The sequence below is a fragment of the Giraffa tippelskirchi genome, chromosome 1 (genome assembly GCF_054371585.1).
Source record: "Giraffa tippelskirchi isolate mGirTip1 chromosome 1, T2T-mGirTip1v1.2.pri, whole genome shotgun sequence".
NCBI classification, from domain to species: Eukaryota; Metazoa; Chordata; class Mammalia; order Artiodactyla; family Giraffidae; genus Giraffa; species Giraffa tippelskirchi.
The window spans coordinates 149,767,886-149,790,744 of record NC_137275.1 but is presented as its reverse complement, the minus strand read 5'-3'; the positions used below and the strand labels follow the sequence as shown (position 1 = coordinate 149,790,744).

The following is a 22,859-nucleotide window of genomic DNA, read 5'->3' as shown; positions in this document are numbered from 1 at the left end:
GAGGAGGAAATGGCAACCCACTTCAGTATTCTTGGCAGGAAAATTCCACTGACAGAGCAATCTGTTGGGATACAGTCCACGGGGTCTCAAGAGTCAGACATGACTTAGTGGCTACACCACCAAGCTAGTAAGCTAGCTTGGGCTTATCACTGAGCTAGTAAGAATTAGAACCAGTGTTTCCTTCTTTTCTGCTCTTCATGTGCTACAATGAGTCGATTTTGGCTCTCAGAACACAACGTTTACCTGCATAATGATATCATTGAGACAACAACGACAAGAATTTCTAGGAGACCAAACACATTAAACTTAACGATTGTCATCATTTATAGTCAAGGCCCATTCTTCAGCACGCAAAAATTTTAGCCCTTGCTTACACACAGGTGTACTCATACACACACATCAAGCAATTTTGATTCTAGGGTCTCCACTCAACTTGGGATGGTTTACTTATATAAACAGGTAAAAAGATATTTAAAATCTTTAAAATTTCAGGGTCTATATATTGATATAAAGAGCTGAACTAGGTCTGACCATACACGTATAAATAAAAGATTTCCAACGTAAATTAAAATGTGCTGAAGTGAAGCAGAGGGCAATCAAATATACTCTGATCTTTGAATTCTTACTCTTCCATTGCCAGACATAAGAGAGTTACGTAAAACATTGATTGTTGACATTTGTGAGAATTAACTGAGAAAATCCCTGGGCAATGATAGAAAAGATATTATTATCTGAGTTTTAGCCCCAGTACAAAAATAGTGTCCATTCTAAGGGCACACTGTTTGAAAGAAATACTGGAATGTATTTTTCTGGACAGAATGCTATTCTTAATTACATTCATGTTGGAATTCTCCTCTACATAATGTACATAACAACTTGCTATGGGGGTATTCTCCACAAATATTTAGTCTTCATAATCTGTACCACTTTTAAAGGCAAAGAAAGCAATAAAGCAGAATATTTATCTAAACGCCTGCATATAAATTACAAGTCAATGCTTCTTTAAAGAAAAAGATGAACAGCTGAGAACACTTAACTATCAGAACTTAGAGACATGAACTAAATCTTGGTTGGGTGCCTCAGAGGCTACATGACTTACTCTATAAAGAATGAACTTTTGAATATCTTGACTATTCCTCATGAATAAATTAAGTATTTAACCAAAGTCAGGAAAACTGACCAGATTTTCCCCTCTGTGGAAACCTAGGAAAGAGTTATATATTTAGACTAATTTTATTTAAAATATTCCATTAAATAGCATGACTGTCTCACTCTAACCAGTGCAGCAGCAATGCAATTAATCTCCAAAGTGCCCTGGGGAGGACAAGGCTTCTGAGTTGCTTGACTTAACAAGCAAAATCAGGGCAGCGTTGGAGGGTATTGGGAAGGAATGGTCAACAGTCAACTTTGTTGACTACAGGTCAACAAGTACTCATTTCCTGCCTGCCCTCCATTTTTATTTTTATTTTTTTTATTATTTTTTTTTCTGCCCTCCATTTTTAGAGCCAAAAGGGTGAATAGCAAGAGTCCTATTTGGAAGTGCAAATGAACTGGTTTTGAGTTGGAGTTAAACATCAAAGCAGGTATAATGTTGCTGCAAAAACAACACCACTTATAATAAAGGCCTACTTTTTTCCTTTCAAAGTGAAAAAGTAATTTGTTTCTAGAGCAGGTCATCAACTTCTGGTTATGTGATCATTGCCAAAGACTGCTTTGTATATCTCCCCCCAGAAAGAAGAGTGATCTTGTTTTATCATTGGTGGTACATTCGATGGTAAAAAGCCTTTCTCTATATTGTCTTCACCAAAAGAGTTTGACAGTACCTACCTGAGAGCACAGAACAGAAAAATGACAAAAATTGCCAAGAAAATGCTGCCACCAAATAAGATATTACTTTTCCCACCCTGCATGCTTCATCGACTGGAATTGAACTGACATAAACCAACAAACAGATATTTCTTTCATTTGAAAAAAAAAAAAAAAAGTGACAAAGGAAGAATTCCCAAGCCAAAGCAGACAACTTTTCTGAAACTCAGGGTCAGAAGAATGGAAGGGTTATTTCTTTTTCAGTTTTCTACTGGTTCAAACAGATGAAGCCACATTATAAAGCTTCTCTTTTAAGGCTGTTAATAGATGAACTTTCATATTGTAGATATGAAAAGAGAGACATCTTATCTGCAGATGAACAGCATTAGGAAAGGATTATCCTACTTAGTACATTGCTCCTATTATACAAAATCCTGAGAGGGAATTTTTTTTTTTTAATTGAGATGAGAGTAAGATGCTTCTCAGAAGCTGGGTCTTTACCTTGAAAATATGAAGAAAAACTGAGAACAATATAGACCGATTATCACCTAATATGCCCCCTTAACTTAGAAAGAAAGTGAAATATACGTAAAACAAGCAATGAATAATTAAAGAAATGCAGAACACTAAAGGCCTGATTTTAATTTGCATAATTTTTCCCCTAACAGTGCCTAATTAAGACATCAGTTAAAAAAAAAATCCAATGGAACTCTAAGATTTTCCACACTGAATTAACGTTAAGGACTTTTAATGGATGTCTTAATTAGACTTTGTTATTCATGGAAATTCTACACAAATTAAAATCAGACCTTGCGTGCACTGTTCCCAGCTGAGTCTAGCAAAATGCTCTATGGAACTGAGACTTCTGCATCTATGTTCTGACAGCAAATTTTATTTCTAAATTGATATACCAAGATCCTGTTTTACTTAATAATTATTATTATAGCCATTAAAAGTGCTATACCATTTGAACATTTTCTTCTGAAACAGAAATCATTTAACTTTAAATTCGAAATTCAAGAATGGTATACTTAGTATTACTAGTCAATGGAGGTACAAGTACAAGTAATTTCATTTAAACTAACCAAAACAGTGCTGAATATACTATTAAAAAAAATTCAGAAGGGACCATTTTGCTCCATTTTAACAATTAAGACCAAAGGGATTTTTTTTTTCAGATCTTTCTTGTCTCAATTAATATGCACATACTATTTGCTGGCATTTTAGTAAATGAAAAGCATTAATGACAGAACAATTATGAAAATCCCTCAGAGCATTAAAAATGGTGGTTGGAAGTAGACAGGAGTCTTGGAGGTAAAATAGCAAAGCCAAATACCAAACCCTAAGATTGAAATTAAATGACAGATTTTGGATATTATGATGATTGATAGGCCAGGTTTGGTACACTGTCTACTTAATAACGAAAAATCCTCTTGACCAAATCCCCATGATGCGACCTCTCCATAGGAGAAATCATATATTAAGGAAGTGAAGAAGGCACAGAGCTACACCATTTATACAAAGAATCCTTAAAGCCACTGCACACTGTTTACCATTAAAAAAAAAAAAAAGACACTTCTGGTAATGTCACTCATTATGAAACACAGTCATGTCTGAGCAAAGAATATTCAGGTAGTCATCAAACACTGAAAATGTTTACATTACCAAAGCTTATTTTAATACCTAATAGTTGGTCTATAAATACAACTGTAAGGTCTTTGGCCTGTGTTTATTTTAGCTCATACTTCGCTCCTGCCTGAAATGAGCACTTTGTGTCAAACCAGGTATTTCAGAGGTGTGAACTCCAGCTCAGGACATTTTTGTCAATGGACTTTCTGCCTTAATTTTCTCTTTATCCAATGGAAATTCTAAAACATCAAACCAAGGACATCTTCACAAATGTACCCCTTTGGGGCAACAAACTTCCTACCTGTCATTCAGCCACCTTTCAATAAAAACTTAGTGAGTCACCAAGAAACTTTCTGAAGATGGATTTCAAAAGCTTGCTTTTCTGCCAGACACACTGTCTAAGTAAGCTTCACAGCTTAGGGTTAGACCTGTGCCATCGCCCTTAGGCTCTATTCATAGTTCTCTCTCATTTTTACCTGGCTGGTTTGCGGACTGGATGGATCATAAGAAGGTACATAGTTCTTCAGAGTATCCTGAGGATTCAGGTGGGGAGGATATCTGATTGTTGGATGAGAGAAGTAGCTCGATGGGGCTGGAGGAAGAATAGCTTGTGTTGGAAATGGCAATGGTGAGGGTGGAGGTGGAGTCCGAGTTGAGATGACTGTAAGAGACAGAAAAGGTAAGATTAACTCATCAGCTATTGTCCTTACAGCTCCAACTCGACCCTGCAGAATCCCTAAACAACCAACGGCTCCTCATTTTTTTCTGATTTGACCAAACTCTCTTAAAATAAGCTAGTCTTTTATTTGTATTCTCCATGCCTGGACTGCTAAGTACACACAGACATAACATCCAGTCTAGGAAACGAACAATCTCACTTTCTAGATCCATGAATAGTGTTAAAAAAAGAAGTTTCTCTTTTATGAAAGTGAAAGTGTTAGTCGCTCAGTCGCGTTTGACTCTTTCAGACCCCACTGACTGTAGCCTGCCAGGCTCCTCTGTCCATGGAATTCTCCAGGCAAGATTCTCTTTTATAGGTTAAACTAATACTTCATAAAACGTTTCTCTAAGCAAAGTTATATTCCACCAGAACACATTTTTTAATTAAAAAGTCTTTATGTCCTAAGTCGAGATCAAGTCATAGCAGTAATTAGAGGTCACAAGACCCACCACACATTTTCTACCAAAATTTAAAACAGAAGTGTGCTTCAATTTTAAATAAATATTTTCCACTATTTAGAAAGGAAGCCAATAACTCATAAATAATAATGTTCTGAACAGTTACCCGATCATTGTATAAATGCTTATGAATATCTGAATGGAAACCTGGGAACTCTTTTTTTTTTTAATGAAAAGGTTCCTTTTAAAACCAAAGGGTTCTATTTTCTTACTCTCAGAAATGCAAACTTTCATATAGGCATATTAACTTATCCATAAAGAGAAATAATGTACAAAACATATGTAATGTGGATAATGTTTAATATTACTGTAATTTTTCAACATTAGATCATAATTTATTATTCGGTTTTCGAAATATAATTGTTAAGTTTAAAAATGGGTAAAGAATGTAATTGCATAATCATTATCTCCACAATGTTGAATTTGTACTTTATATAAGCACAATTGAAGAGTAGTAATCAGTATATGCATAAGTAAAGATTAAAGATTTCATATATCCAAATTATAGAACATTAGATATGATGTTTAGTGTTTTATAACACAATGTAACAATATGAAAAATAAGTTCCTTCCATGACCTATAAATGAAGATCATCTAAAATGACTTATCTAAACTCTGTAATTATATACAAAAAAAAGTTACTTCTAAGGATATTGCTTATCTTCCCCAAAGAAAACTTTTTCAGAAGATACAAGAAATTTTCAATGTATATCGTAGAAGAATCATAAATTCAGTTTTATGGTCACAACTTTGCTCCCTGAACAACGTTGCTCTCAGGGAACAAAGTTTTAGAAAGCACATGAAATACTCTGAGTTGCTACTATAGTACAGATTCCTGGGCCTAACCACAGACCTACTAGATGAAAGTGTCCCACGTAATCTTTGCATACACTGAAGTCTGAGCATCCTCCAAAGGGATGCAATTCAGAGAACATTTGCATATTTCCTAAAACAAAACTCCTTGTTGAAATACTACTTTAAGAGACATACCCACTTGAAGGTATAATTTAAGCAAATGCAAACATACAAATTAAATTGCACATCTTCTGACTTAGTGTCAAAGTGCTCTTAATTTCAGCTCAATTTAATCATGGTTTTTACTTACATCTGTAACCAAACCCTTGGAAGATATATAAATAGCTCCATTGGGTCTTCTGGGCTTTAAGATCATTTGGTATCAATAGTTTTGGAAGAGATCTCTTTTGATTTGAACTGACACATAGCAAATCAGAGCTCAAAACTCTGAGCTCCCAAGAACTTGTACTCAAATAAGCTCTAGCTGGCCTGATACAAACTAGGTAGAATGCAGAATTTCCATGAAGGTAAAAATGGCTACCTTATTAACAAAAGTCATTCTAGTCTTTTGAAGACAGAAAAGCCAACTACAAAGAAAAAACAATTCCCTTCATTATGAAAGAATCCATCCATACATACATGTACATACATGTATTCTTTGCCTAGATATTGCAAAGTCTTCCTTATTGCCCTCTTTTCTCCAGCCTTGCTCCTTCCTAATCCTGTATAGTCTCAAATGAATAATTTTTTAAAAAAATCATTTAAATCATGGAACTTCCCTGCTAAATCTTTCAAAGGCTCCCTATTGCTTCAATAATAAAATTCCAACAACTTCACATTTTTGTATGGTCCTCAAGTGCTTTAACTGGAGGAGGAAATGGCAACCCACTTGCCATTCTTGCAAGAGAATCCTGTGGACGGAGGAGCCTGGTGGGCTGTGTCCATAGGGTCACACAGAGTTGGACACGACTGAAGCAACTTAGCATGCATGCATGCATGCATTGGAGAAGGAAATGGCAACCCACTCCAGTATTCTTGCCTGAAGAATCCCAGGGACAGAGGAGCCTGGTGGGCTGCCATCTATGGGGTCACACAGAGCTGGACACAACTGAAGCGACTTAGTGGCAGCGGTGGCAAGTGCTTTAAGACTCAGTCTGGTCCCACTTCCTTGAGAGTCTCTAGCTAGTCTCCCCTTTGCAGGGCACATTTTGATATTGTGTATTTCTCAATAAACAACAGTTTCTTGCTGCAGTGACCTCCATTGCATTGATACAAGCTGTCTGCTCTGCCTGAAATGTCCGTCTCCCTGACTTGTTCCCTTTTGTTGTGAACCCACCTCTTCCAGGCATCTATCCCCCTCCATGTATTCAATCCTGTTTGTATTCAATCCCTAGTTGATGCTGTGGTCTCTCTCTCCCCACTATACCATTACTCTTTAAGGAGAGGAAATGTTTCTCCTGACAAGGGTGCTACAGGTCCTAATACATTACTGAACACACCCTACATATGGTAAAAGACAAAGGTGGAGGGCTTGTCTGGATCTTCCAGGGTTTATTATGTAAAAACGTACTCTTGAATTTCTTCCAAATCTTAGAAATATAAATACTTTAATCAGACATCATAAGGGGTGATCTGTTTCAAAGTTCATTTTGCCCAAATACTCAACATTACAAATGTATAAAATAGTTATTAATTTTTTTTCACTTATCTTAGCAGTCCAATAAATAAATGTTAAAAATATTTATATACCAATTTGACTTGTATAGTCTTCTCTTAATTTTATAATTGTCTTAATGATAGCATTGAAGGCTATGCATTTTTTTAAGTACAGTGACAATACATATCAATATATATTTATAGACCAAACTTAAGAATTTTATTATAAACAGTTGTTATATCCCTTGAATAAAGGTTTAAAACCTAGGTACATTTTTTGAAGAATAAGGAGTTGCCTCACCATATATTTAAAGCAATAAGAGTATCACTATAAACATATTATTTTTTATATAAAAAAATTTTCTTCACCTTAAAGTCAGCCTACTCCTCTCTAGGGTTTAAGAGCAATAGGAAGAAAGTATGCAATATTGCTTATGAATTATATCTCGTTTTTAATTTTGAAAGAGTATTTGATGTGAATCATTCTTCAAAATATAAATGTAAAATATAGGATTCTTTTTCCTATTTAAATTATGATATTAAACATAATATCAAGTGTACTAGCCCACAGGAATGATTTATATATATAATTGTCAAAATGTCTCATTTTTCTAATTAATTTTCCTCCCAAACAAGTAGTTAAAATATTGATTTCTATAGAGAAAATAACATCTATGGAAATAGAATCTATATGTCAATGCTGCTAGAAGTATTTTAGACTCAGCAGTATACTTGAAATTCTATCTTTCTCTTAGTAAAATATATAGAATTAGGACCAATATGGAAGCTACTGTTAAGATAACTATATATTTGCTTATTTCTTGTGATTATAGTCTTGATCTATTCCCAAGACTTTGGACTCTGCACTCAAGAGGGAAGTTTCTCCTTTATGCTTGAAACTCCTCACCACTGTGTGCAACTCCAGGTATTCCGGGATGGTGGTGCTGGGGGAAAGTGCTCAATCTTGGGGAGGAATCTTGTGGAGATGTAGAGCTGAACAATGGCTTTTCGGGCTTCTTCATAGTAGTCGGAGAAGACATATCTGCAGAGAAAGAGAGGAAAGTCCAAGCTTTATGACATTCTCAAGCTACAAGTTTCATACCAACCTAGTAAGAGATCTCATTTGCCAATGTCTTGTGATTTTTGTATGTCTGGCTCTTTTAAAAAATACATTTTGAGTCAAAGACCTAGCTATGCTGGAGTTTTGAAATATCTGTCAGAAACAATCTCCATTGAAGCTAACACAAAGCTTCATTAAAAGTATCATCAGAATTATTCTAACTACTAAATGAATCTTGAACTTAGCATCCCTTGGTCCTTTGGTTCACATCTAGGTCTTTTCTAACCTCAGCATTTCATTCATAAGTGTATTCAATTCAGGGATTTGTCTTTTGATTGACTGACTATATATGGAAAAAAAAAAAACAGAAGAAAATCTGGTGCAAAAGTGAAAAATAACCTTTGAGTATGCTGGTAAGTGTATCATTAATTTAACATTTTTTATGAAAAACTAAATCAACCCTGAATATTCACTGGAAGGACTGATGCTGAAGCTGAAGCTCCAATCCTTTGACCACCTAATGGGAAGAACCGACTCACTGAGGGTAAGAGGAGAAGGGGGCGACAGAAGATGAGATGGTTAGATGGCATCACTGACTCAATGGACATGAGTTTGAGCAAACTCAGGTAGGTAGTGAAGGACAAGGAGCCTGGCGTGCTGCAGTTCAGGAAGTTGCAAAGAGTTGAACACAACTTAGCAACTGAAGAACAATAACATTTGTTTAGCAAAAAAGACATTCCCTAATCTGCTCATTCTGGAGATATTTATAGAGTTCTTCTATTTGCTAGCTGAAGGGAGGATGTTACAAAAAATTAAAAAGCAATGGCTGCTGTAGGGATATTTACTGTTAGCGAAGAGAAAAATGATAAGAAAATGCTTGCCAACATCAAGAAGGAGTAAGTGTGCTGAGAGCAGAGGTACTGTGGTGTTGGATGCTACTTCTCCAGCCTCACTGTACAGGGGCATTGATCACCTCAGCTTCCCCAGGTTAAGGAAGTGGTGCCGTGTTTAAAACATGGATGGGGGTGACATTTCCAGAAGCGGAAATGTTCTGAAGATGGGAGGCATAAAATATGTAAGTAGTACATGTAGTCTGTACTTCAACAAGTAAGATGAGGGAGGAAGTGAACAGCTGGCAGGACCCGCACAATGAGTGGTCACGGACTTCGTGTATAAATGTCTAAATATTTACTCTGTAAGAAAACACTACTGATGAGCAAAATAGGATCGCATTTGCTGTGTAGAGCAATCCCCCCAGAAACTACAAGGAAGATGAATTAGTTGAAATAAAGACAGCCAGCCTGGATATTACTTAAGAAGATTAATTAATATAGTCATTCCATAGATATTTACTGAAGGCCTAATATAGGCCAACACTGTGCTAGTTGCTGGGCACATGATGTGACCTAGATTTGGCTTCAGTCTCTGTAAAACTTGATACCTAGAGAGGGGGTATAGACAAGTTAAGAAGGAATCATAAAACAATGTAAAAAGTGCTGTGACAGAAGAAGTATTCAGGGCTTTATTCATTCACTCATCCCACAAATATTTTATACTGCCAACATATTGAGACTTGGAAGAAGAGTACAGATAGAGCTAATGTAATAATAGATACTTCAACAGAACTGACCCAATTCAATGAATAACTAGTTTAGAAAGTCATTGTCTTGGGTGACTGTGAGGTTGCGCCATGCGGCTAGTTTGAATGGGGGATTCAGGAGGAAACCCCAGTTGGCAAGGAGATGTACCCCTTTTCTCAACATCTTCAGTAATGTTGATTTTTATAGAGGTTTATAAATGTAGAGTAAAATGTCCCAAAATTCATATGAGCTATTAAGTTTATATTTCCATTATCAAAAACCTTAAACATACACCCGGTAGACAGAATAGTAATTCTTCTCTGGCATTCATCACCCAACTTCTTTGACTATTCAATTATTTCATCTTTATCCCATCTATATTCCTTCCTTCTGTCTTACTTTGAAGCAAATCTCAGGCATCATATAATTCCACCTATAAATACTTCAGTTTGTATCTCTAAAAAAAGAGAAAATTTTATTTAAAAAAACCTAAGACTTTATTACACATAAAATATATTTACAAGTTGCATTTTTAATTCATAACATTTTTAACATGAGAAAAAAATTCATGGTGCTATTGATACAAGAAACTAGTTATCATTGTTTTACCATTTAAAAAATTACCCAAGTTCTGGGAAAAGCATCTGATAAAATTAAATATATGCTTTCAGTTCACTGGCATGTAAAGAATAGATATGCTACTGTAACCATAGCAGACATCACAGTCTATGAAAAAATGACAGGAGTATTTGTAGCCTTAAGCTACAATTTGTGACTAACTGGTTGTCACTAACCTATGAGAACTTTGATGAGTCAGTGTACCATTTCCTTACACTATCTCTCTCAAAAAGGAAAGACACATTTTACTAATGAAACCACAAAATTAATACTGCTACCAAAAAGAGAGAAATTTTAAAACTATTTAAAAAATAGATAAAGGAAGTTCATTTCAGCTAAGTTACCTTGAAAAATGCCAAAAATAATAGTTGATTTCATTTAAGAGCTATGTAATTTTGAAAGGCAACACCACAAATATACGTTTTGGCCTGCTGTAAGTTTATCACAAACATACAGATTGTTAGAGGTGGAAAGAACTGCTTTTTCCATCCCTCACTTGATAGGTGATGTAATAAGTTTCCATTCCAAATTTTTAATTTAAAATTAACTCTTGGAAAAAGAAATGTAAGTTTCTATTGACAGTTTACATTGTGCTTCAATATAAATTTTGAATAAAATTAACCTGAGTAAATGAGTTTCTAAAGACTCCATACTACAAGCAATAAACCATGTACTGTACATCATTTAAAAGCAGTTAAATATGACCATAGTTTGGGAAGCAGAATATGAGTGTCATTCTGGTTATGTCATTTCTGGAGAAGATCAACCAAGGCTATTGCAACTACTATAACTATTTCGGGATTTTCATTAAACCCACGTGAATTTCTGTGAGTCTCTTTTCATAAAGGGCCCATAAATCAGAGGTGTTTGTACAGAAAATTTCAACAATATAGGTGATTACATAATTTTTGAGAAATGAAGCCTTTACAATTTCTTAGTCAAAATGATACACTTGGCTTTACTGGGTAATTGTTATAGATCCATTTATTTTTCTCGTTTTCTTTACGCATATACTGAACAATGATACCCTCATGTTCAAAACATACAGAGGAATTATAGAGGCCAGCACTACAGAAATAATAAAATTCATTCTTCAAATTGTAAAAGGGACCACAAACTGCCTTCTTTTTTAAACAACAAAATTACCTTAAAACAAGTAAAAATAAGAATGTGAAGGTCTACTGTCTCTACTGAAACATTTTTTTTTAGAAACAGATAAAGACTGGTAGTATTAGAAAATAGCCCTAACTGCCTTTGTTTGGCAACTATGAAATCATTTGGGCTCATTAATCAATAAAAATATACTGATGTACAGCAGGTAGAATGCACTATACTTAAGGGACACAAAATGAGCCCCCTACTCTCTCACAAAGGAGAAAAAACCTCTCTGGCCTGAAGAGAGAATCAAAACAAAGGTCAATTATCTGGGAGAATTAGCTATTACATTTTAGGCATGAATCAAACTCAGATTATTTTAATTTTATTTTAATGTCTGCAGCCCAACAGACCTCATGCCAAACTGAAAAACGATATCATTTCTATGTTTAGTGCTCTCATATTCTACAGAAAAAAAAAAAATGTTTGAGGAACGGATACATAGGAAAGATGGTCTTAAGTGACCTTTCTGTGGAGAAAAACAAATGTCAAGCTTTTCACAATCTAATGTCCCTCAACCAGGAAGAATCATATATAAAAAGATTATGTTGAAAATAAGCTGAATAATATAAAACTGAATAATATATAAATATGTAATAAGTTGAATAATAATACATACATATTAATGCATACATTGAATAATACATGAAATAAAGAAGTTGAAGAGAGAGCGAGATGATTAAAAAGGTTTATCTGGTGTTTCTTCTGGTGAGAAGGAGGCAGGAGCTGCTGGTGGCAGATGCGAGGGGAGCAAAGGACTATGAGGGCTTGAAACTAGACAAAGAAATTTAAATGTGATCTGGAAAGCAGAAATATACAAATGAATTGATTTCAGAAGGGAAAACTTTCCAAAACTCTATTTTTTTCTCTTCCACAACTTGGCCCATTTGATTTGTTAAACAAGAATTTTCTTTCTATACTCCGTCTTAAATATTCCTCATTGTGGTTCATCATAAAAAGAGTAGTTGGAATCATCTTCTTCAAATGGTATCTTCTTCATTTTAAGATGTAGCATGGTACCACATTTTTACATAAATATTTCCTTATCATTCTATTAAACTTTAGCTAGGCTAATTTGTTTATGGTGTCTTGGAAGTGAAAAAGGCTATGGGGGATGTATTTCTAACTCAGCGCCTTTCCTAGCATATGATAGTCCCTCAGGCTACAAAATTAGCTCGTTCTGTCTTCTTATTCCATTTACAGAACAATACTTTATCCACTGAACCAAAGTGACTTATTTTCTTTTTAAGTAATCCCTCCTAAAGAACTTCGGAGGTCTAGATTTCCTTAATGATCTTTCGACTGTTTCTTACATTACTTGATCATTATTTCATTATTATTTTGTTATTGTTATTATATTATTATTTTGTACTTGTTACATCCATAGCATGCATATATATACGCATCTGTGTGTCAGTATATATGTGTGTTTATACACACACACACACACACACACATACATTTTTTAAAAAGTTGACTAATGTCTTACTACATATAGAAGATGATTTTATCAAGGGCACAAAAAACGTGGAGGATGGAAGATCATGCTACTTATGAAAAGAATTTTTTAAATCTAGAATTAAAAGAAGGAAGAAGATGTAGAGCAGACACTGTGTCTAGGCAGTTTATTTTAGAATCTCTTGCATGTGAAAGAGGCTATCTGGTCGAATGATAACCAGTAGTGTAGGATGAGTGAAATAACCATGGTCAGTCTTAAAATGTATCATGAGTGGATAGACACCACCAGATGTGAAAGAACTGAATGTAAAGTGAACAGAAAGAACCAAATCAGTCACTGAGCTTCTAAGAAGTGTAAGAAAAGTGCAAGGCATAAAGTTCAAGATGTTAAACAAGACCACTTGTTCCTTTTGCTGGTGACACTTACAGCTCAGCACAGAAGACAGACATCAACTATAAAAATCTATTAAATAATTGCAGGTATGATAATATTGGATTATAGAAAGGATTCTTCTAAATGGCAAAAAGCTAGGAGTCGGTTGCTTTTTAAAGGAGGTTCACATTGACGGTGTTCATCTTCAGCATCCACACCCAAGTTTACATTTATAATTGGACAATTAGCTATGGCTTTAGAAACCAATTGTGTAGTTAAATACATAATAAAAGATTACCATGTAAGATAAAGGTTCACATAGAATACTTATATAAGTTGGTTCAATTAGACTTAAGCATGCTGCTAAGTCACTTCAGTCAACCTTTAAATAAATATTTTGCAAAAGCATGTTATCACATAAATTTTACTAGCCATACTATAATATTGTTGGCACTCTGACATACATACATTCTAAACCCTGATGTGTCATTCATTTCACAGAATCACTTCAAAGACATAAAGTTATAAGCAAATAAAGCGGCTAGATCAACTCATCTCCCAACAAGGTAATTTCATCTACAAAGGAAGAGCGTTGCTGTGAAACACAGCTTATGTACTTGACTCATCGGCAGCTTGCACAAATGGCACCCCAGATGTATATCTGTTCAAGTCAGCCCAAGGCAACAATTTTGATCAATTCTAATGTGATAAAATGCTGCAGGGAAAGTGTGCAGAAACGTGTTTACGTCAGCCCTTAATTAAACTGTTGTTCACTTCCAAAGAACCTTAGGAAACACTAATGAGACATGAGTTTTGGCAATTTCTTCATCAAAGCAAAGACCCCTTCCTCAGTCTGTAGCAGCCTGTCATCCAAGTCGCTCCCGGGATAAATGTCACATGGCACTCCAATCAGTTAGCCACCTGTTAGTAGAACTTCACTGAAGTCAACTAGTGATCTAGGGCAAGCTCAAACAGCCACCTTAACACCTGCCTGTCTGGGACACCTGCTCCTTTTTCACATATAGGAGAGAAATATGTTATCTTTTCCAATATGCTTCAGTAGATGAATGGTACAAATCTAATTTCTATCACCTACAAGAAACCGTATCATTTTCTTTTAAAAAAAATTCCTATTCTTCTTCTCCGTATGACACGATTTACAGGTTTACAACTATTTGAAGTCAATTATGTAAGATCACACACGAATTCTTGAGTGTCTATGAAGCTGTTCTTTTCAAGCATAGCGTAACACTAAATTAAAATATATTAACTGTGCCATTCCTATGATTTAGAAAAACATATTTCTATTTAGTTAACAAAGAAGTAAATTGCCTCAAAATCTTTTAAAATTCCAATCCTTTTACATCTTAGTAAGTTGTCTTTCTCATTTATCTGGTACACTTGTAAACAAGTCTAAAAGAATCCTCTAGATACAAAATCACCTTTTGCTAACATCTCTTATTTTCCAGTATTTAATATTAAGGTATATTTTGTTACTAGGTGCTTAAATAGCTATAATCATTGTTAAAAATGCCTCTATTTTATACATTATCAAGCTTCTGAGCAGATGCTACAGGATTCCTTTTTTTTTTTTTTGCAGAGGAAAATTCAAGATGCAATGAAACTTTGGCCCTTTGGAATGAGCATGACACAGATCAAAGAAGAAAAGTGCATTTGTGGGAAAACTCAGCCTAGGGAGTCCAGCGACTGGGATTTGATAAGATTGTATTATATTGACAAGTCTTCCTAACTCAATACCTCTCACAGTTTCCTAGGTTCCTTCATTTTTTTTTTTTTTACAGGTTTTAGGCTTTTTAGAGTTTTAAGAAGCTTTAAAAATTTATACAAGCTCTGGATATAGAAAATCTCTTCAGAGACCAAACTCCTTGTTGGAAAACGGCAAAGGTGGTCAACACGTTCATTACCCCACTGAAACTCTGTCAAACAACACAAAATGGAGTGAAATATGAATGTGAGCTAAACTGGGGAATTCCTGCTTTCCATTAAAATGGTGGGGTGAAAGCTGGGTGACAACATGAAAAAGAAATGACCCATCTGTATAAAATAATAACCCTATTTATAATACATGAGATAATAAATGAGAGGCCGCTAAATCTGGTGTGTGGGACGAGTTCAGGAGCTGGAAATCTGATACTTTTACTTCAGGCCATAAATCTAGAGTCAGTCCCAAGACAAGGAAACAGCCTGGGCCCTGTGCCCAGAGGACTGGGAGAAGGTAGGAAAGATGACTCTGCCAACTAAGCTCTAAAAGAGACCAAGGTTTCTCTTTTTGCATTTCTGCCTGGAGGTAAATCATGGGGAGGAGAGGAAAGTTTACAGTTTTTATAACTGAAAAAACGTTATTTAAAATACTGAAATTACCAAGACCGGAGCTCTGATGTATTTATTTGTATTATTTCCCTGGGGGGAACCATACTGATCCTTACTTTCCTATTTTACCTGTAGATAATGTAAAGATGTGGGGAAGTAACCAGAGGGAGCGTGTCTGGAGGACAAGAAAGGAGAGAGAATACTTAGGTGTCTTTACTTGAAAGTTGTGCACATTCTACTAGGTACCCTCCACATTTACCTGTTTCCTCCGCAAAGAAATGGGGTGGGGGCTCTCCTGGATCCCAGAAAGAAAAGATGTAATTGGATGCCCCACGGCTTAAATGAAAGATAAATGAGAAAAAAAGAGGTGTACGAGTCAACTCATAAGGCATTGATTCACTGTTCTTTAAATACACGTCAGAGGACATGCTTCAAAATTGCTCATAGAGCCCTGTGCTCTGTCTAAATAGTATGCATATGACAGTGGAGTTAAACAAACCACTCAGGCACTGCTAGTGAGAATGTAAATTGATAAGATCTTTCCAGACTCTGTGCCAGTATTTATCAAAAGCCTTAGAAATGGACATAATATTTAACACAGGAATTTTACAGTAAGAGTACATTTCATTGAGCATCTATCTATTATATTTGGTGACTTAGTGCCAGGCAGCGTACTAGGTACAGGGCCACTGAATAGAACTAGACAGGAACAAAATGAATAGACTTAAGTACAAAGATTTGTATGCAATGATTTTTACTGTATCTTTATTAATTATATAAAAAGTTAGAAACTATCTAAATATTCATGAGCAAAGTAGACCTTTAAAACTATAGTATAGCTAAAGGGTGACATATGCTGTGGTCATTATGAAGTGGAAATTGAATGACATGGCGTGTGTGCATGCTCAGTGGCTTCAGTCATGTTTGACTTTTTGTGACCCTATGGACTGTAGCCCCCCAGGCTCCTCAGTCCATGGGATTCTCCAGGCAAGAATACTGGAGTGGGTTGCCATGCCCTCCTCCAGGGGATCTTCCCAACCCAGATTGAACCCAGATCTCCCGAGTCTCCTGCATTGCAACTGGATTCTTTACTGCTGAGCCACTGGGGAAACCTGAATGACATGGTAACATGCTATTATATTATAAATAAAAGGCCAAAAAAAAAGAAAACAATTTACAAGCAGCATATACAAGCCCAATTTAGTGCAAAAAATTTACTTGAAATAGAATATATAGGATTATCTATTAAAAAATACATAGAAAATAGACTGGCATATGTCTAAATATTAACATAAGTTATATATACATGACAGAATTATAGGTGATTTTTATTTTCTTGTTTATAATTGACAGTTTGTTTTTCAAATCTCCCACAAATAATTTTTATTTTTATAATAAAAAATGGTAAAATACGTATTTGGAGAAAAATACTGCCTGTAGCTCCATAGAATATTATAAATAGTTCTCAAGGATGAGTGGACAATATTGGATATTGATAGTGTGCCAAACACTACATTTTAAGAAGGAAATGCCTCATTGGTTTTAGGTATTAGATGTTGCAAAAATGCAAAATGAAATGCTTCAATATAATATATGCAATCTAGTTGACTAAAGGCGAAATAATGAAGTTTGAGAATGCAAGTGAAAAGAAATATGTGAATATCTGTTTCTAAAGACTCTTCTAAATGTAAAATTTTGTGATTCTGTGGCAAATATGAATAAGTCCTTCCCACACAATCCAAGTTAACAAAACCTCTGAATATTATGACAAAACCTAGGGACTTAATCTCCCTATAGTAGTTTGATGATGATGCCAGATGATTCAAAAAACAATTAGCTGCCATGTTAAGTATTTCCATATATATATTTGCCACACTCTAAAATAACTTTGGAAAATCAGCAAGCTACAGTAAGAGGAGATAAGATATCATCTTCAATTAGATTTGTCAATCTTTTTTTTTTTTTTAAGAAATAAGTTCTTTTTCAAAGAAGAAAACAGAAAATATGGTAGTCTTCATGTTAAATATATGAAAATTCTTACTTTATAATGTTTGAGTTATATAATCTTAACTACACTTGAGTATAATACTGTATCCTTGAGCAGTCTGAAAACTTTTGTGATAATTTAGGTCTCTCTATATAGTATATTCCAACCCAAGCCTGTAAGCAGCATGTTTCTACAAGTCTCTGTTTATCACATCTCTATTAAAAAAAAAATCTCCAAGCTTCACCAACACCCAATGCCAATTTAAAGCTCAAACCCCTTTGAAGCTCACAAACACCTTCCTGATACATAAAGAAAAAATGTCTTGAATAATGAGGAACAATGCTAAAAGAGTGAATACTGAATAAGCGAAAACTTCATTTTTAAAAGCACTTCAAAATACTTTTATCCATTAAGCAATTTCATTTTAACAGACAGACAAGGATAAAGTGTCTTGAGTAATGCCAGAAAATCTAATTCTGAAGGAGGAAAAACACCAAACAATTATGCAAGATTTGGAGTATAGTTTAGATGCTTATTAAATATTGGCATAGGTAAATAGCTGTTATTTGCCATGCCTCTGGGGAGAACTGCTTGGCTATAGAGGCTTATTAGTGTTAAGCATCTGAGAGCCATGGACTATAAAATAAAATCAATACCGTAACCTTAACTGTAAAAGTCAGAGAGATACTGGAAGAGTTCTAATTTAACAAGATTACAGATGACTTTTTAGAGAACATTTGGGGAAAAGCCATGCATTTAGAAACATTTATGCTGTAAGACATCTCAAGGTTTGGGTTGTTACTAATGATGTTATTATACACGCTGGTAATAGTTAGGGTTGATTTTACTGATGTGTTACTTTAGTGGATTTACAGGAAAGTCCTAGAAATGATTTGGAACTTATTTCAAATAAAATCATTAACCTGAGGTAGTAAACTAATTGCTTAGGAACAATTATGATTTGATGTGGTTTAGTATAGCAGACAAAAAAAAAATCATAAAAATTATAAAGTCATCACTTTGGCAGTTCAATGTAAATATGATTACTCTGCAAAATATTCCATTTCTCTTAATGGAAAAGTAGTCAAAACTGGTATAAATTGTAGTGTTTAAGTTCAATCTAAATCTGTATTTTTCCTTTAACAAATGTAAATGAAGAAAAAAAGAACATCCTGTCAATGAAATTACTATGATGGCAAATTTATTATCCTAATGGTTTTAGAAAGCAAGTGAAATTGATCAGTAACAAAACCTCTATTTAGTAATGGACCAATTACATTTGTGAGATAATGTCAATGAAACAGAATATTGTCACAGGATAATGGTCTCCTATTGCTACATCCCTAGTCATTTAGAGAAAATAAATGTTGCCGTCTGGCCGAGTCATTTATTTTCAAAGTAGGAGACACTGATCCCATAACAAGGTTCTGTTATAATAGCTCAGTCTCTCTCAATCATTTGTTGTACCAGAATGGTGCAGGACAAGGCATGTATTTGTAAGAATTGCACATTCCTCAGGTATAAGGCAAAACATATGATGCCTCCGAGCACCTACAGAGCCAATTATCATGTTATTCAATGAGAGCATTTAAAACAAACATCTAAAAAATAATTTAGGAAATTGAAAACCTTCAGAGTTTTCAAAAAGATTCAGGTTAATGAAAGCTTAAAGACTCAAGTATTAAAGATCTATAAAATCTCTGACTTCAATTATTTTAAAATCCAGAACATTAGAACACAGTGTTACCTTAGTATCCAACTTTGTCATCTCACAGATGAGAAAACTCAGTTTACTGACATTCAGTGATTTGTCTAAGGCCAGACCACTATTTACAATTTCCTGGTCAATTAAATGTAATTCTTAAATTTTGACACACCTAGCTCATTTCAAACTGAATGCATATCACACACCTCTACTAAAGACATTCTAGACTTTAGGATTATTTATTAACAACATCTTATTATCAAAAGGAAGAGAGATGCTTAAGCTGAGTTCAGCCCAAGGACTGTATTCATGAATCCCTGCAGTTTGTAAATTCTTCTGTCATTATGTGTGTTTTGTAATGAAATTTTGTTGTGTAAGGAAAAGAAAAACTGTCATATAGGTTTTGTAACCAGTTTGCAAAACCATGAACATAGCATGACTGACTTCGTTGGAAGGTAGTGTATATAGTAATAATGAGCATGGATTCTGTAACTGAAGAGACAAGGGCTCCATTCTACCTCTGCTATTTATGATCTGTGTTTCTATGTCAGATTTCTTAACCACTGTACTGGGCTTAACAAGCTGTGAAAAAAATATATTTGTTTGTTTCTAAAGAGGGTTGAAAAGAAAAATATATCTAAAGCCTTAGCTCAATCCTGAAAGGGAGTAAATGCTCAATAAATGGTAGCCACAAATGGCAGAAGGGTCTGGTTTTCCTCATTTATATGTATTTGTTGAACAAAAAATAAATAAATTAGTGTGGTTTCTTCAATAAATAAATGATATATAAAAGGGAACAAATACAAAAATAGTTAATAGAACAATTAACTAACAATAGGTTAAAGACTGGTTGAAAATACAAATATGGTATATGGACTGTTTTGGATCTTCATTTAAACAAACAGCCTATAAGATATTCTGGGGAATTCGCACATGAGTTACATAGTACATATTAAGGAATTATTGTTATATTTGTTAAGTTAATAATGATATGGGGGTTGCATTAAAAACAAAATTCATTGTCTATTAGAAACTTAAGTATTCACAAGTAAAATAACACGAAGTCTGGGATTTACTTTAAGATACTAAAAAAAAAAACCTAGGAGATACTAAATGAAACAAGATGGGCAAAATATTGATGACAGTTAAAGCTGAAGAATGGTACATGGAGGTTCACTTTAAGATTCTTTCTGCTTTTGACATTCTTTATAACAAAAAGTTTTTTTAAACTTTAAATAGCATGCTTACATATTCAAACCCGCTCTCCTCCACATTTATCCATTGCAAGCACTCGGATCTCCTTTTTTTTTCCTAGTTCAGAAACTTGATCATGGTACAAAGCGTAAGTGGAAGAGGCTTTTTAAAAAAGAAGATATACATTTTACCATCGCAAAATTGTTTTGACAATTCTTCTACAAACTAGAAACCCATAAATTGATCTCTACTTTCATTCTAGGTCTATAAGGTTTAACAGAACCTTCCATGAAGCTCCCTACAAGAACTGTCCAACTGCCAAGACCTGTTAAGCAGTGTTCAGATTCTCCTCGTCCATTTCTCCCTACATAGGCTAAGTTATATTGATTCCCTAGGTAGGTGGCAGGATAACAGAAAAAAAAAAAAAAACTGAGCCTTTGAAAAAGAAGACTAAGGCTGTGGTCTTAATATCTACACACTCTAGATGAGACAGCCTCTCATACTTAAATACGGTCTGTGTGCTCAATCACTAAGCTGTGTCTGATTCTTTGTGAGCCCAGTAGCCTTCCAGGCTCCTCTGTCCGTGGGATTTCCCAAGCAAGAATATTGGTGTGGGTTACCATTTCCTTCTCCAAGGAATCTTCCTGATCCAGGGATCAAACTCGTGTCTCCTGCATTGGCAGGTGGATTCTTTACCACTGAGCCACCCAGGAAACCTGGGCTGCTCACCTGTAAAATAAGGACGTTGAAGGTAAAGAATCATCCTGCAATGCGGGAGACCTGGGTTCGATCCATGGGCTGGGAAGATACCATGGAGAAGGGAAAGGCTACCCACTCCAGTATTCTGGTCTGGAGAATTCCATGGACTATATAGGAGAAAAGGAAAGATATACCCATTTCAATGCAGAGTTTCAAAGAATAGCAAGGAGAGATAAGAAAGCCTTCCTCTGTGATCAATGCAAAGAAAAAGAGAAAAACAATAGAATTGCAAAGACTAGAGATCTCTTCAAGAAAATAAGAGATACCAAGGGAACATTTCATACAAAGATGGGCTCAATAAAGGACATAAATGGTACGGACCTAATGGAAGCAGAAGATATTAAGAAGAGGTGGCAAGAACACACAGAAGAACTCTACAAAAAGATCTTCATGATCCAGATAACCACGATGGTGTGATCACTCACCTAGAGTCAGACATCTTGGAACGCAAAGTCAAGTGGGCCTTAGGAAGCATCACTACGAACAAAGCTAGTGAAAGTGATAGAATTCTGGTTGAGCTATTTCAAATCCTCAAAGATGATGCTGTAAAATAACTCAATATGCCAGCAAATCTGGGAAACTCAGCAGTGGCCACAGGACTGGAAAAGGTCAGTTTTCATTCCAATCCCAAAGAAAGGCAACACCAAAGAATGAGGCAACTACTGCCCAGTTGCACTCAACTCACACGCTAGCATAGAAATGCTCAAAATTTTTCAAGCCAGGCTTCAACAATACATGAACCGTGAACTTAAAGATGTTCAAGCAGGATTTACAAAAGGCAGAGGAACCAGACATCAAATTGCCAACATCCGTTGGATCACTGAAAAAGTGAGAGAGTTTCAGAAAAATATCTACTTCTGCTTTATTGACTATGCCAAAGCCTTTGACTGTGTGGATCACAACAAACTGTGGAAAATTCTGAAAGAGATGGGAATACCAGACCACCTGACTTGCCTCCTGAGAAATCTGTATGCAGGTCAAGAAGCAACAGTTAGAACTGGACATGGAACAACAGACGGGTTCCAAATCGGGAAAAGAGTACGTCAAGGCTGTATATCATTACCCTGCTTATTTAACTTATATGCAGAGTACATCGTGAGAAATGCTGGGCTAGATGAAGCACAAGCTGGAATCAAGATTGCCTGGAGAAATATCAATAACGTCAGATATGCAGATGACACCACCCTTATGGCAGAAAGCAAAGAAGAACTGAAGAGCCTCTTGAAAAAGTGAAAGAGGAGTGTGAAAAAGGTGGCTTAAAACTCAACATTCAGAAAACTAAGATCATTCCATCTTGGTCCCATCACTTCATGGCAAATAGGTACGGAAACAATGGAAACAGTGACAGACTTTATTTTTCTGGGCTCCAAAATCACTGCAGATGGTGACTGCAGCCATGAAATTAAAAGACGCTTGCTCCTGGGAAGAAAACTTATGACCAACCTAGACAGCATATTAAAAAGCAGAGACATTACTTTGCCAACAAAGGTCCATTTAGTCAAAGCTATGGTTTTTCCAGTAGTCATGTATGGATGTGAGAGTTGGACTATAAAGAAAGCTGAGCAGCAAAAAA

The 22,859-nt window shown here is 35.2% G+C and overlaps 1 protein-coding gene across 18 annotated transcripts in view; it reads right to left on the bottom strand.

The window, feature by feature from the left end:
• NFIB (nuclear factor I B) overlaps nt 1–22,859 on the bottom strand; it is a 465,570-nt gene that overhangs the window by 27,320 nt on the left and 415,391 nt on the right. For 16 of the 18 annotated variants that reach the window (XR_014076781.1, XM_081570139.1, XM_081570150.1 and 13 more), the window contains exons 7-8: nt 7,974–8,108; nt 3,912–4,096 (exon numbers count right to left, since the gene is read on the bottom strand). Coding sequence is in view for 17 of the 18 variants with exons in the window: in XM_081570139.1 (XP_081426265.1) it covers nt 3,912–4,096; nt 7,974–8,108 (320 nt within the window). In the remaining variant the exon portion in view is untranslated. The remainder of the gene's footprint in view (nt 1–3,911; nt 4,097–7,973; nt 8,109–22,859) is intronic. The other 2 variants (XM_081570210.1, XM_081570275.1) reach the window with 1 other exon arrangement.